This window comes from Pelophylax lessonae (genome assembly GCF_965119305.1).
Source record: "Pelophylax lessonae genome assembly, chromosome: 5".
In the NCBI taxonomy this organism is placed as follows: domain Eukaryota; kingdom Metazoa; phylum Chordata; class Amphibia; order Anura; family Ranidae; genus Pelophylax; species Pelophylax lessonae.
In genome coordinates this window covers 254,039,180-254,053,383 of record NC_138772.1, presented here as the reverse complement: position 1 = coordinate 254,053,383, position 14,204 = coordinate 254,039,180, and the positions used below count along the sequence as shown (strand labels likewise).

At 48.8% G+C, this 14,204-nt stretch overlaps 1 protein-coding gene across 1 annotated transcript in view; it reads right to left on the bottom strand.

Annotated features, from left to right (window-relative positions):
• CCT5 (chaperonin containing TCP1 subunit 5) overlaps positions 1-13,245 on the bottom strand; it is a 162,419-nt gene extending 149,174 nt beyond the window's left edge. Inside the window, exon 1 of the mRNA XM_082259656.1 lies at positions 13,053-13,245. Coding sequence (XP_082115782.1) covers positions 13,053-13,157 — 105 coding nt within the window. The 5' untranslated portion in view covers positions 13,158-13,245. The remainder of the gene's footprint in view (positions 1-13,052) is intronic.
• Between the last annotated feature and the right edge of the window lie 959 nt (positions 13,246-14,204).

Genomic DNA, 14,204 nt, shown 5'->3' with positions numbered 1-14,204 from the left:
GCCCACTATGACCCCAGGGATGGCAATCAGGGCTCAGGGAGCCCCCTATTGCCCTCCCCATCAGTGCTGCCCACCAGTGCCCTCCCTATCAGTGCTGTACACAAGTACCCATCAATGCCATTTTTCAGTGTCGCCCACCAGTGCCGCCTATCAGTGCAGGAAAAAAAAAAAAAAAAAAAAAAAAAAAAACTTAATTTACAAAATTGTATAACAAAAAAAAAATAATAATTTTTTTTTTTTTTTTCCAAACTTTGTTTAGCAAAAAGGAAAAAACCCAGAGGTGATCAAATACCACCAAAAGAAAGCTCTATTTGTGGGGGGAAAATGACAAATTTGGTGTAGGTACAGTGTTGCATGACCGCGCAATTGTCATTCAAAATGCAACAGCATAAAAGGGGAAAATTGGCCTGGGCAGGAAGGGAGGAAAGTGCCCTGTATTAAAGTGGTTAAAGCTTGGGAAATCTTTTTGTATCCAAATCCGGCTTTAAAACTTCCCAACAACAGTATCTGGGACCTGCCTGGAGTGTTCCTTGTTCTTCATGATGCTCTTTGCGCTTTAAACGAACCTCTGAGACTATCACAGTGCAGGTGAATTTATATGGAGACTTGATTACACACAGGTGGATTCCATTTATCATTAGTCATTTAGGTTAACATTGGATCATTCAGAGATCCTCACTGAACTTCTGGAGAGAGTTGGCTGCCCTGAAAGTAAAGGGGCTGAATAATTTTGTACCCTCAATTTTTCAGTTTTTTGTTAAAGTTTGAAATAATCATGAAGTGGAACGAAATTTATTGGCTGTGTCCCACTTGTTAATTCTTCACAAAAAATTACAGTTTTATATCTTTATGTTTGAAGCCTGAAATGTGGGAAAAGGTGGCAAAGTTCAAGGGGGCCGAATACTTTCGCAAGGCACTGTATGTGCTATACAAAGTGTCAGAAAGAAGTGGATCCTTCCTAAAATTCCAGGAAGAGCTCATCACAGCCTTTCTGTATCCAGAAGCTGCTGTGGCCCAAATTCCCAATCCAGGTGCAGTGAGTCGGCTGCATGAGGCATTTTCTGGATGTCCTCCCTAGTACCCCTACCCAAAGAGCACCCCAAAGAAGATGTGTCTATAGGAAATGTGGATTTAGGCGTGACACCTGCTATTTTTGTCCCTCCTGTTCTGGCCAACCTGGTCTCTGCATCGGTGACTGTTTTCGTTACTACCACACACTAGTAGAGTATTAGTATAGGGTACAGCACAAGCATAGTCTAGGGCAGGGGTGTCAAACTCAACTCACCACAGGCCGCATTAGCATTATGGTCACCCTCAGAGGGCCGGTTCTATCTGTAGCCCACCACTATCAGAAGTCAACAGCCCCCACCCTCCCTTACATCACAGTGAATCCCCTTTACCATGTGCTGCTGCTAGGAAAAAGCTGGAGGCAGAGCTGGGAACAAGCAACAGCAGGGTCTATACGAGTCGGCTGCCAGAGTCTGCTGAATGCAGAGACCAGTAGAGGCGGAGAGGAGGGGGCGCTGTGGCTGCACAGAGAGGTGCAGGATCTGTAGGAGGAGTTGTGTCCTCTCTCTGCTGCCAGGGGGAAGCACAGGATCTAGCAGAGGAGTTCTGTCCTCTCTGCTGCCGTCTGCAGAGACAAGGTGGGGGCCAAGATAAGGGAGATGCAGCAGCTGCAGAAGAGGTGCAAGGGCCACATGAAATGGCCTGGAGGGCCAGATTCGGCCCGCGGGCCTTGTGTTTGACACCTGTGGTCTAGGGCATATTTTCACACAGGGTCTTGAAAGATGTTGGCTTATCGCTTTTTGAGAGACGCTAGCCTGGAACAGTTTTTACAATTACAAAAAAAAAAAGCAAAAAAAGAGCATATTCAGCAAAGCATAGGGGGTGGGGTAGACACAGAGGGCGGATCTCCCCTATGCTTCACCATATAATTTTTTTAACCCTTTTCTTGGCAGAGATTTCTTCATCAACATCATCCACTTCGGTTTTGCCAGATATAAACAGCGCCATTGAGAAATTGGGAAAGCATCTTATCACACCAATCTTTGTGTGGTCAGAAGCTTTAAGGGCAGAGGATAGATCTAGAGTCCAATAGACTAATTTTTGAAAAAAAAGAGCACCTGTCACTACTAAGCCCCCGTTCACACTGGGGCGACCAGGTCGCCTTCCATAGAGAAGCTGCGGACCCGTTCCAATAGGAGCGACACAAGTCGCTCCGACGTAGAAAAAGGGTCCGGAGCTTCTTTGGGGCGACCCGGAGCGACCTGCATAGACTTTAATGTTATGAAGTCCGTGCCGGCCGCTCCGAGGTATGAGGTCGCCCGGCAAAGTAGCGTCGCCCCAGTGTCAACGGGGCCTTATTGCTATCATAAAAGTTCATATTTAAATTTCATATAACATTATTAAAAAAAAAGGCAAGGTGTCAAAATAAAATTAGGGATGCACCAAAATGAAAATTCTGGGCCCAAAACCGAAAATGCAGGATGCCCTTGGCCGAAAACTGAAAATTATTTCCCCCCCCAAATGATTTAGGATAAGGATTTATAATAAAATAGATAGAACAGGGGCATACACCAGAAAGGGGCAGCGACGTACACCTGTAGCTGCCACCCTGTTGCAGTATATGTACAAGTGGTTAATTTAATTACCAATGGTTATTTGTATTATGCAGCATGAGGGGGTTAATGTATTGCCACTGGTCACTGATGCATTAGTGACCTACCAGTGGCAATTAACCCCTTTGTGCTGCATTAGTGCAACTAGTGTCAGTGTTAATGAACACTGGTTGGACTGACACGGATAATGGTTGCACTAATGCCATGATTCGCATACTGATAATTCACAACAGATCAAGAAAAAATTTCTGAATCATAACATGTGCAAAAAAGACAATAAGTGCTGAAAAATGGGTATAAGAAATTATAACCATTTGTCAGCACTTATTGTCATATTTGCACATCTATTACTACAAAGTTATTGTTGATCGGTTGCATTATTTGCACATTTTCTTGTGCAGTCTAGAGGTATAGGAGGCTACAAATGAAAGAAAATCACTCTTTAATTAAATGTAAAGGCTGCAATGAATAAACCACCACTATCCCCAGTATGAAAAAAAAAAAAAAATTTTTGTAAAATCTTACCTGTAAAATTCCTTTCTCTGAGTCCTCCGACAGTCGCCGCCTCCTCTAAGTCCTCACTGTTGGGCATTGTCTTCCTATCTGTAGGAATAGCTAGGCATATAGACTTAGTCCAAAGACAAAAGGCATTAGCATATACACACCCACAGGGGCTGTCCCATCCGGTCAATACCCCCCCTGCATCACCACTCCAAACTCAGTTTGGTAGCATAGCAGTAGGTAATAAGAACCCCAAAAGAGGGGCGGGACGGCGACTGTCGGAGGACTCAGAGAAAGGAATTTTACAGGTAAGATTTTACAAAAATTCCGTTTTCTCTTACGTCCTCCGACAGTCGCCGCCTCCTCTAAGTCCTCACTGTTGGGATGTCCCAAAGCAGTATAGACATGAGGGGTGGGAGACGCAACCGTAGAAAAGGCAACGCAGTACCCAAATCGGAGAAAGGAATCTTACATGCACCGTAAGAGAACCAACTGGGCAAAAAAAAAAAAACGCTCAACAGGAGCAACAGCCCAGGAAAGCAAATGCCAACAGCCAGGGACCCAGAGAAAAATTCAAGGGTCCATCATGGCACTGCCGCACTGAGAACTTTGCGGCCAAAAGAAGCATCAGCTGATGCCAGAACGTCTACTTTGTAGAACTTGGAAAAAGTGTGCACCGACGACCAAGTCACCGCCTTGCACACCTGGGCCACCGAGGCCCGATGCCAGTAGGCCCAAGACGCACTCAAAGACCTGGTAGAGTGCGCCTTAACAGGGAAGGGCGGAACCCGTTCCTTCAAGGCGTAAGCCTACTCAATGGTCTGTCTGATCCATTTGGCAATAGTTGCTGCGGACGCAGCCATGCCCTTCCGAGGTCCCTCAGGAAGGACAAAGAGGGAATCCGTCTTACGAAAGGACTCCGTAGACGACAGGTAAACCCTGATCGCCCTGACAACGTCCAAAGAATGCAAAGCAATTTCCTTTGGATGCTTAGGCTTCGTACAAAGCGAAGGCAGGACAATGTCCTCATTAAGGTGAAATTCAGAGATCACCTTGGGAAGGAAGGACGGGGGTGGTCTCAAAACCACCTTATCCTTGTGAATGATCAAGTAAGGGGAGCGGCAAGACAACGCCGCCAGCTCCGACACCCTGCGAGCCGAAGTGATCGCCACTAGAAAAGCAACCTTTTTCGACAGCAGAGGCAAAGATATCTCCCTGATGTTTTCAAAGGGAGCACTCTGCAACACGGACAGAACCAAATTCAAGTCCCATGGAGATAAAGGCTCCTTCCTGGGGAGGAGCCAGATGTCGCACACCTTGAATGAAGGTGCGCACCAAAGAACGAGACGCCAAAGGGCGTTAGAAAAGAACAGCCAGTGCAGACACCTGGCCCTTTATCGTGGCCAGCGCCAGGTGCTGATCCACTCCAGACTGGAGGAAAGCCAAAATTCGACACCGAGTAAGAACGAGGGGAGAACCCCCTGGACTCACACCAGGCGAAATAGGCTTTCCAGGTACGGTAATAAATTCTTACCAGAGGAGGATTTCCTAGCCTTGATCAGGGTAGGAATAACCTCAGGAGATAGACCCTTGTCCCTCAAGACCTGGGTCTCAACAGCCAGGCCGTTAAAGCCAGCGACTGAAGCAGGATGGAAGATCGGACCTTGAGACAGGAGATCTTCCCGCAGAGGCAGACGCCAAGGAGGCGCCACTGCCAGGTGAACAACGACGGCGTACCGGGACCGGCAAGGCCAGTCCAGCGCCACCAGAATCACCACGTGCGGTTCCGCGACCAATCTGCGAAGGAACCGGAAAAGTAATTGAAATCGGAGGAAAGGCGTACATCAGACGATACTGATGCCAAGGGGCAACCAACGCATCCGAGGCGTCCAACGGATCGCGCGTTCTTGCCATGAACCTTTCCACCTTTCGATTTAGTCAGGATGCGAACAGATCCACGTCTGCACACAGCATCTTAAAGACCTCCGGGTGTAGGAACCATTCCCCCTGGTCCAGGGTCTGGCGGCTCAGATAGTCTGCCTGCCAATTCTCCACACCCGAAATGTGAACTGCCGAAATCGCCGGGACATGAGTCTCGGCCCAAGACAGAATGTCGGTCACCTCCCGTGCTGCTCGAGCACTCCTGGTGCCCCCCTGGTGGTTGATGTAAGCCACCGCGGTAGCATTGTCAGTCTGTATGCGAACAGGCAGGCCCTGGAGACGGTTCGACCACTGGAAGAGACAGAGTTTTATCGCTCGTAGTTCCAGCACATTTATCGGGAGGGAGGATTCCTCCTCCGACCAAGTGCCCTGGGCAGACAGGGTGCCCAGGACTCCACCCCAGCCTGACAGGCTGGCGTCCCTGGTAACCACTGTCCACACCAACGGGCGGAAGGACTTGCCTTCCGCCACCGACGGGGACTGGATCCACCACAGAAGAGCCAATCTGGTCTGGCGAATCAAGGAGACCTCCAGATCCAAGGACTGAGGAAGTCTGTCCCACCTGGCCAGGATCTCCGTCTGGAGAGCCCGCGTGTGGAACTGGGCAAAGGGAATCGCCTCGAAGGCCGACACCATCAACCCTAGGACCCGCATGCAGGTCCTTAGTGACGAGGATGGATTGTCCCTGGGGGACCTGAGTTCGTCCCTCAAAGTCCGGAGCTTGTCCTCCGGCAAGAATACCTTTGCCTGAGCAGAGTCCAGAACCATTCCCAGATAGGGAAGGCGAAGCGACGGAGACATCGCTGATTTTTGAACGTTGATGGTCCACCCGAACTCCTGGAGCGTCTGTACCGTGATGGACAGATCGCGCACAAGGTCCTGACTGGCACGCGATTGCAGAAGCAGATCGTCCAGGTACCTCAGGACCGCAATGCCCTGGGCCCACAGCAGGCCCAGGACCGGCGCCAACACCTTGGTGAACACCCTGGGTGCCGAAGCGAGACCGAACGGTAACGCCACAAACTGATAGTGGTCCTCTGCGATAGCGAACCGAAGGTACCGCTGATGACCCTCAAAAATGGGGATGTGCAGGTACGCATCCTTCAGATCTATCGAAGCCAGGAATTCCCCTGGACTCAAGGAGGCCACCACCGAACGGAGAGACTCCATTCAAAACTTCCGAACACACACAAAGCGGTTCAGCACTTTCAGGTCCAGAATAGGACGCACTTTGCCCTCCTTCCTGGGCACAGTGAACAGATTCGAATAGAACCCCCGAAACCTGTCCCGATGAGGCACCGGGACAATCACCCCCTGAGCAAGCAGGTCCTGCACCGCTTGATGCAGGTCCTGCAGACGCCCCCGGAAGCAGATGGAGATTGGAGGGAAAGAATCTGTCCGCCGCCCTGGAAAGGAATTCGATCTTGTAACCTGATCGAAAGATTTCCTGGACCCACTTGTCTGAAATCTGGAGCAGCCAAGGCTGGAGGAAACCGTGCAAAGCTCCCCCCACCCCTGAAACGGGTGAGGGCGCCCCTTCAGGCAGAGGCGGATTGTCCCGCCGAGCCGGCGTTGCCGGTCTTCTGCTTACCCGCCCAGGGTTTCTTCTGGTTGCCCTGGGCCTTGAAGGGCTTGCCCTTGGATTGGTTCCAAAAGGCACGAAAGGACCCCTGAGTGGATCTAGGCGCAGAACCCCGCTTGCCTCGGAAAGACTTGTTCTTCGGGTTCTGGGGCAGCATAGTGCTCTTGCCCCCCCCCCGTGACGCCTTTCACCAGGGTATCCAACGCCTCGCCAAAAAGGCGAGAGCCAGCATGGAAAACAGTTGCTGATTTTCCCTGAGGACTGGTCGGCCGAACAGCTCTTCAGCCATATCAGTTGCCGGTTAAGTACCGCGATACTCGAGAAGCGAGCCACCAAGGGGGCCTCATTTAAGGCTGCATCACACAAATGCATGACTCCTTGGTGGATCTGGTCCACCATTTCCAGTCGGGCAGGCGGCACGTCAGACACAAGGTTGCTTCTGAACATCTTAATCCAATCCGCCACCGCCTGAGCCACCATGACGGACGCGAAAACGGGTTTGAGCAACGAACCCGCCACCGTATAGGAATGGCGGGCTAGAGACTCCAACCGCCGGTCCGTGGGATCCCGGAAAACCGGGGTATCCTCAGTAGGAACCAAGGTAGCCTTGTTCAGCACGGCCACAGTGTGATCTACCTGTGGAGGCACACACCATCGTGATTCCGTAGCCGGCGCAAAAGGATAAAGCAATTTGAACCGACTAGGCACCAGGAATGGACGTTTTAATGTGCGCCACATTTCATTAACCGTGTAATGAAATTCAGCTGGGCAGGGAAAAACCTGCACAGACTTGCGGGCCCTGTGCGTCCCAAATGAGGACACAACGCCCAGAGGACTGGGCTCATCCTCCAAATGTAAGGTATCCTTATCCAAAATAATCAACTCATCCATGGTCGCCCGTTCTTCAGGTGACCCTGGGGAGGATGTATCAACACCCTCCAGCTCAGCCTCCCCCTCAGACCCCGGGGGGTCTAAGGATGAGCGGGACCCTGAAAAGGGCACGCTCGCAGCAGCAGCAGCAGCCATATCCCCATCTGAATCAGAAGAGAGAGACAGCCTGGGCCGTTTTCTCGCAGCCCGTTCAGACATCAGCATTTCCATATTTGCCACTAAAGTCGCAACTACAGCAGCCAGATCAGGTCGCAGCGGGGCCACAGGAGAACTGGGGCCCCCCACTAAAGCTGGAGGAAACTTGCTTTCCTGAGAATCCATGGCTCAAGTTATTAAACTACAGTGCAAAAAAGTAGTGTACTGTCCCCTTAAATAGCGCTGCGGAGTGCGCAGCCCACCGCTACTGTCACAGCTATGAAGACCCCCAAAAGGAGAAAAGAAACTGAGCCAGAAGCAGTATACAGAAGAAGACAGAGAGACAAACTGCAGAGCGTTGCTGCCTGAAGGAAAAGGAAATTCTGCTGGAGGGGGCTGGACTATAAGCCAGACCCCAGGGAAAATGGCTGCCCCATAGGGATGCATTGGAGGCTACACTAAGATGGCCGCCGACATGCAGCCGAACCGATCGTCCCACCGAGCACAAAATGGCGGCGGATGGCGCCAAAATGACATGTATAATCGCCCCAGAGGAGCTATACACGTGTGCCCACAGTAAACATGGCGGACCGCGCAAATTTTCCCCGCAGCGGTCGCCGCACAAACACATAAGTCTGCACCCCAAACATGCACCTAAGGCGACACAGGGACAGGGACCCCCGGCAAACATACAGATCTGCAAAAGCGAACCCCGCAGGGATCGCACAGGGAGTCACACAGGCACAGACATGGGGACACAGCAACACAGACTGCCACCCCAGACAGAGGCCCCACACAGAAAAGTACTTACCTGTACCAGATGGCGTGGGGGAGCCTCTATGCACGGATAAACCTCTGTCCTCATCTGACAGGGAGTGCCGTGAGCCAGGGACATGACGCTGCAGCACCGCAGACGAGTCCTGTGAGGTAGCCACCTCACGGCTGCATCCCTGCAGCGAACAGGGATGGGTCGTTCTTAATGCCAGGGCGAACCATAGCTGAACACTCGATGGCGGGCTGGGGGTCCATCTGACCCTCTGTGCCCTGGAGAACCAGAGCGGCCAGTCCGAATCCCAGCACCGCATGATCCATCTTCATCCGAAGAATAAACTAACACTAAAGCTGACAAAATAAACAGCTAGTAAAGTGAGAGAAAAAAAAACTGACATTTTTAAAGAAAATCAAATAAAAAATTTAGGAAGGCTGAGACTGAAGCCCCAGCACAAGGTAAGCCTGACTATTCCTGACGCTAGGCAAGTTAAAACTGAGTTGGGAGTGGTGATGCGGGGGGGGGGGGGGGGGGGTATTGACCGGATGGGACAGCCCCGTGGGTGTGTATATGCTAATGCCTTTTGTCTTTGGACTAAGTCTATATGCCTAGCTATTCCTAGGGATAGAAAGACAATACCCAACAGTGAGGACTTAGAGGAGGCGGCGACTGTCGGAGGACGCAAAAGAAAAAAAAAAAAAAAAAAAAAAAAAAAAAAAAAAAAAAAAACTTTCTACCCTTTTTCCATGCAAGAAAAAGGTCTCTCTCTTTCTCTCAATCATGGTGAGAGAGCGAGACAGGCAGGGAATTTTTCTTGCATGGAAAAAGGGGATTGTTTAGATTGTTTTTTTTTTTTATTATTATTCATACTGGGGATAGTGGTGCTTTATTCATTACAGCCTTTACATTTAATAAGAGTGCTTCTCTTATTTGTAGCCTCCCATTTACCTCTAGACTGCACAAGAACGTGTATGGCAGAGAGATAATAAACACAGCAGAGAGCCGCATTACCTTCCTCCGCAGCGCTCAGCACAGGAAGGGAGGAGGTAGGTGGAGCGATTCAGCAATAGCCGCAGAGGAGAACGAGATCTTCCTACGCCATGCATGCTGGGTCGTTCTACGTCACTGGTTGCTAGACGCCATTCATAGCAACCAGTGTAGCTATTAAGGAAGCGTCCGGCGCCGAGGATCACATCGCAGCGGTCACCACAGATACCCGGAGATGACAGGGAAGTGAAGAGCTCATTTTTTACAGCTATTACTGGCCATACATTTTTCGGCAACTTTAACCCCTTTTCGGGCGAAATGGGATAGGCCCATTTTCGTCCGAATCCATCGGTTGCCGAAATTTTGGTGCATCTCTAAATAAAATAAATCCAAGCACCCCTGACCCTCCGCATTTGCACGCAAAGGCGAACGCAAGCATCAGTCTGGTGTCATATGTAAACAGCCATTGCACCATGCATGTGAGGCATCTCCGCGAATGTCAGTTCGAGGGCAGTAATACTTGTAGTAGACCTCTTCTGTAAATCTAAAGCGGTAACCTGTAAAGGCTTTTAAAAAGGTAAGTAGTTTGTTGCGGTTGCACAGGTGTACACAACTTTAAAATCATGTCATGTTTGGTATCTATGTACTCGGCTTATCTTTTATAGTTTACCAAACAATTGGGCAATAGTGTATTTGTGCATTATAAATGTAAAAAGGGTTTTTTTCCCAACAAAATTGCGTTTGGAAGATTTCTACGCAAATATCGTGTGACAAAAAAAAATTGCAACACCCACCATTTTGTTCTGTATGGTCTCTGCTTTTAAAAAAAAATATATCATGTTTGGGGGTTCAAAATAATTTTCTAGTGGGGGGGTCCTCTCCTCCTCCAAAGCACCCCCCCCCCCAATACATATTCTTTTACCCCCCTCTCCCCCAAATCAAAAGATACCATGTCCCTCTCTGCCCTCCTTCCACGGCGTCCCTCTGCCCCCCCCCCCCCCACGGATGTCAGGCTGTGTTCTTCTACTCACTGCGAGTCCCGACTTCTCTGTCTTCTACCACACTGTCTTCTTAACCTGCTGTGATACTTCCCACCCAGTTCATTACGTGACGAAGAGAATCCGCCGCAAAAAAAATATCGCAATATATATCGTTGGGGAAAAAATATTGCAATGTGATATTTTTTCAATATCGTGCAGCCCTAGTGTAAGCTTCTATCATTAGACATAAAATGCCAGGACAGTTCAAACACCCCCAAGCTTTTTTTTGCACAAAGTTGTCACTAAATTATATATTGCTCACGCCATGGGTAGATGTGAAATGACACCCCAAAATACTGTACATTCTGCTGCTTCTCCTGAGTACAGGGATACCACGTGTGAGAGACTTTTCGGGAGCCCCCCCCCAAAATCAATCACCGCCTACAGGTTTTCTAAGGGCACAAATTGCTTATTTTATTTCCTCACTACCTATCAGTTTTTGAAGGCCCTACAGTGTCAGGATAGCACAAACCCCCCCCCCCTCCCCACATAACCCCATTTTGGAAATGAGACACTCCAAGCTATTTGCTGAGAGGCATGTTGAGTCCATGGAATATTTTATACTTTGCCACAAGTATCAGGAAAATGCTACCCCCCCCCCCCCCACACACACACAAAGTTGTCAACTAAATGATATATTGCTCATACACGCCATGGCTATATGTGAAATGACACCCCAAAATACATTATGCTGCTTCTCCTGAGTATGGGGATACCACGTGTGAGACTTTTTTTGGCAGTCTAGCCACGTACAGGACCCCGAAAACCAATCATTGCCTTCAGGCTTTCTAAGGGCTCTTTCACACACACTGTCCGTTGGACAGTTTGCGGCTTCACAGCCGGGTACACACTGCGCATGCGCGAGTTGCGCTACGCGTCGTGATTGGCAATCTTCTGGGACCTCTGACATGTCCCAGAAGATTGCAGGGAGGGAGGGGGGGAGAGGAGAACTTCCGCTCAGGGCGCCGCGGCGCTCCGAGCGGAAGTGGGAGCGGGTACCTGTCAAAACTAGGTACCCGCTCCCCCAACCCAAAAAAGACATGCCAAATGTGGCATGTCAGGGGGTTAGCACTACCTAAAGCGAAAGTTCCACTTTTGGGTGGAACTCCGCTTTAACACCCCCAGATCAGATCGCATATTGGAGTGCGATCTGAAAGTTCGCACAGAATCAGATCGCACTACTGTGAAACACCATGCGATTCTGCTGCGGACCAAAAAAAAGGGTCCTGTGCATGTTTGGTGCGATTGTGGTGTGAATTCAGTCATACAAACTGTATGGCTTAATTTGCACCACACAGATGGCATGTAATTTTAGGAGCAGTGCACTCTGAATTACATGCGATCTCTGTCATCCGAGAAATGTGAACCGCCACTTACACCGTCGTTTGTAGACACTACAACTTTTGCGCAAATATACGCTTATTGAGATTTTGAACACACACACCGACATGTAGCTAAATACATTTTGGCCTAGATGTATAACATTTTTTTTTTTTTTTTTTTAGAAAAAAAAAAAAAAAAAAAAAAAAAAAAAAAAATCAATAAAGTAGAAAATGTAGTTTTTGTCTCAAAAATGTCCGGTCTTTTTTTCATGTATATAACAAAAAATAAAAACCACCAAAACAAAGCTCTATTTGTGGTGGGGGGGTGTAAATCTTGTTTGAGTACAGCATTGCCTGACTGCGCAATGGTCAGCTAAAGTCACACAGTGCCAAATTGCAAAGAAATGGCCTTGTCATTAAAGAGGAAGTAAACCCTCCTCTGACACTTTTACCTATAGGTACTGTAAATATCTCCTAAATTTACCGTTTAGGAGATATTAACCTTACATGCAGCCAGGGACGTCACTGGGCATGCGCTCTGAAGGAACGGCCGCTGGGCCATTCCTTCAGAGCCCCGTGCCGTGACCGTCGGCTCCTGCGTGGGAGTGACATCACCGCGGCTTCGGCCAATCAGATGGCCGGATGCCGCAATCCCGGAAGACGGGCGACTGGACAGGTCGCCCGTCATAGAGGTAAGCGGACGGCACGGCGGGGACTCCAAGGTATTTCATAATGAGCTAGTATGCGATGCATACTAGCTCATTATGTCTCTTTCAGGGTGATGAAAGAATATGTGAGTTTACAACCTCTTTAAGGGGGTAAATCCTTCCAGTTCAGAAGTGGTTAAGCTCCTTCTGTGAAGAGAAAGCAGTGGCACAGCTTACCAGCAGTGTCTGCCAACAAGAGGTAAGGGACCACTCTGTGCAACAAATGGATTTTCTTTCCCCCTCACAAAATGTAGTACAAAAGCACTGATTCTAATTAACAGCTACTTTTGAACTGTGTGCTGAAGTAAAGACATTAGAAAATGGCGTGTCACATTTTATAAACTGCTGATTTTAGTGTGCAGAGAACATTTTAAGATGGCGTGTAACACTTTAAACGTGCCACACACTCCAGCACATGCCAGTGACACTCGGTAACATTTGTCATTGACTTTGATTGACAAGCCATCCCTACTAACACGATGACAGCATATATCGGCACGTGCTCTCATTAGCACCATTATCGCTGCTTGCCACCCGATTTTATTTTACTTCTTACCTTGAGGGCCTCCAACCCGGACAAGCGTGACTTGCGATCTTGGTCTTTGATGATGATAAAGGGTCGTCCATACTCATCAAATGCTAGCGTGCCCATAGCGGACATGATGATAACGAATAGGTGCAAAGCACAAAGAACGCCCTAACAGTAACAGCCACGCTGAACTGTCCCAACCGGCTTCTGTACTGCGCATGCGCAAGATGCGTTTGCTTTACGGCAGATTCTGGAAACATCTATATGGAATGTACCATTCGACTAACGTGAGAGGTGATAGATTGGATATTATTGACATTGGGCAATCCTAGTAATATAATGCAGCTTGTCATGTATTATATAAAATAAACACATTTTTATTCAGACAAAGCTTATACAATCCCTGCAAATCTTTTGTTTGCTTGTTTTATTGTCGTATGTGGGCGGTTCCACAAGGTTTTCTTTTCAGGGGCAGTGTACTGCCGAGAACTCCAACCTGCCGAAATCTCCAACCACGTTATTTTCAGTGACTGACTGTACACTGGGAATAATTGGAGAGCGGATGAAGTGTAACACGGTGCAAGTTATGACTTGCTGAGTTTACTGAATCGGCTTTTTGGGATAGAAGGTAACTTTGTATTGTACATTTGATTATTAGTTAATACAAGGATTTGTCAACTGCATTATGACTTTTATGAAGCCATGTGCCTGAATTGCTGTCTCTTCATCAGTGTACTTATTTTGTTTCCTGTTAGAAACGGTTGCTTTCTAGCTTCCTAAGTCTGTTAGCAGAGAAACAGGTTTACCAGTTTGAAAGGGCTGCATGTGGAATTGCCTAGCTACAGACCTGTTTTTTTCTCCGTCCCCTTTTCCTTTGTCCAGACCAGCCTTTCTCAACCGCTTTAAAGAGGAAGTAAACCCTCCTCTGACACTTTTACCTATAGGTAAGCCTATGATAAGGCTTACCTATATGTACTGTAAATATCTCCTAAACATGTACCGTTTAGGAGATATTTACCTTACATGCAGCCAGTGACGTCACTGGCGCATGCGCTCTGAAGGAACGGCCGCTGGTGCCGTTTCTTCAGAGACCCGTCCCGTGACCGCCGGCTCCCGCGCGGGAGTGACGTCACCGCGGCTCCGGCCAATCAGATGGCCGGATGCCGCGATCCCGGAAGA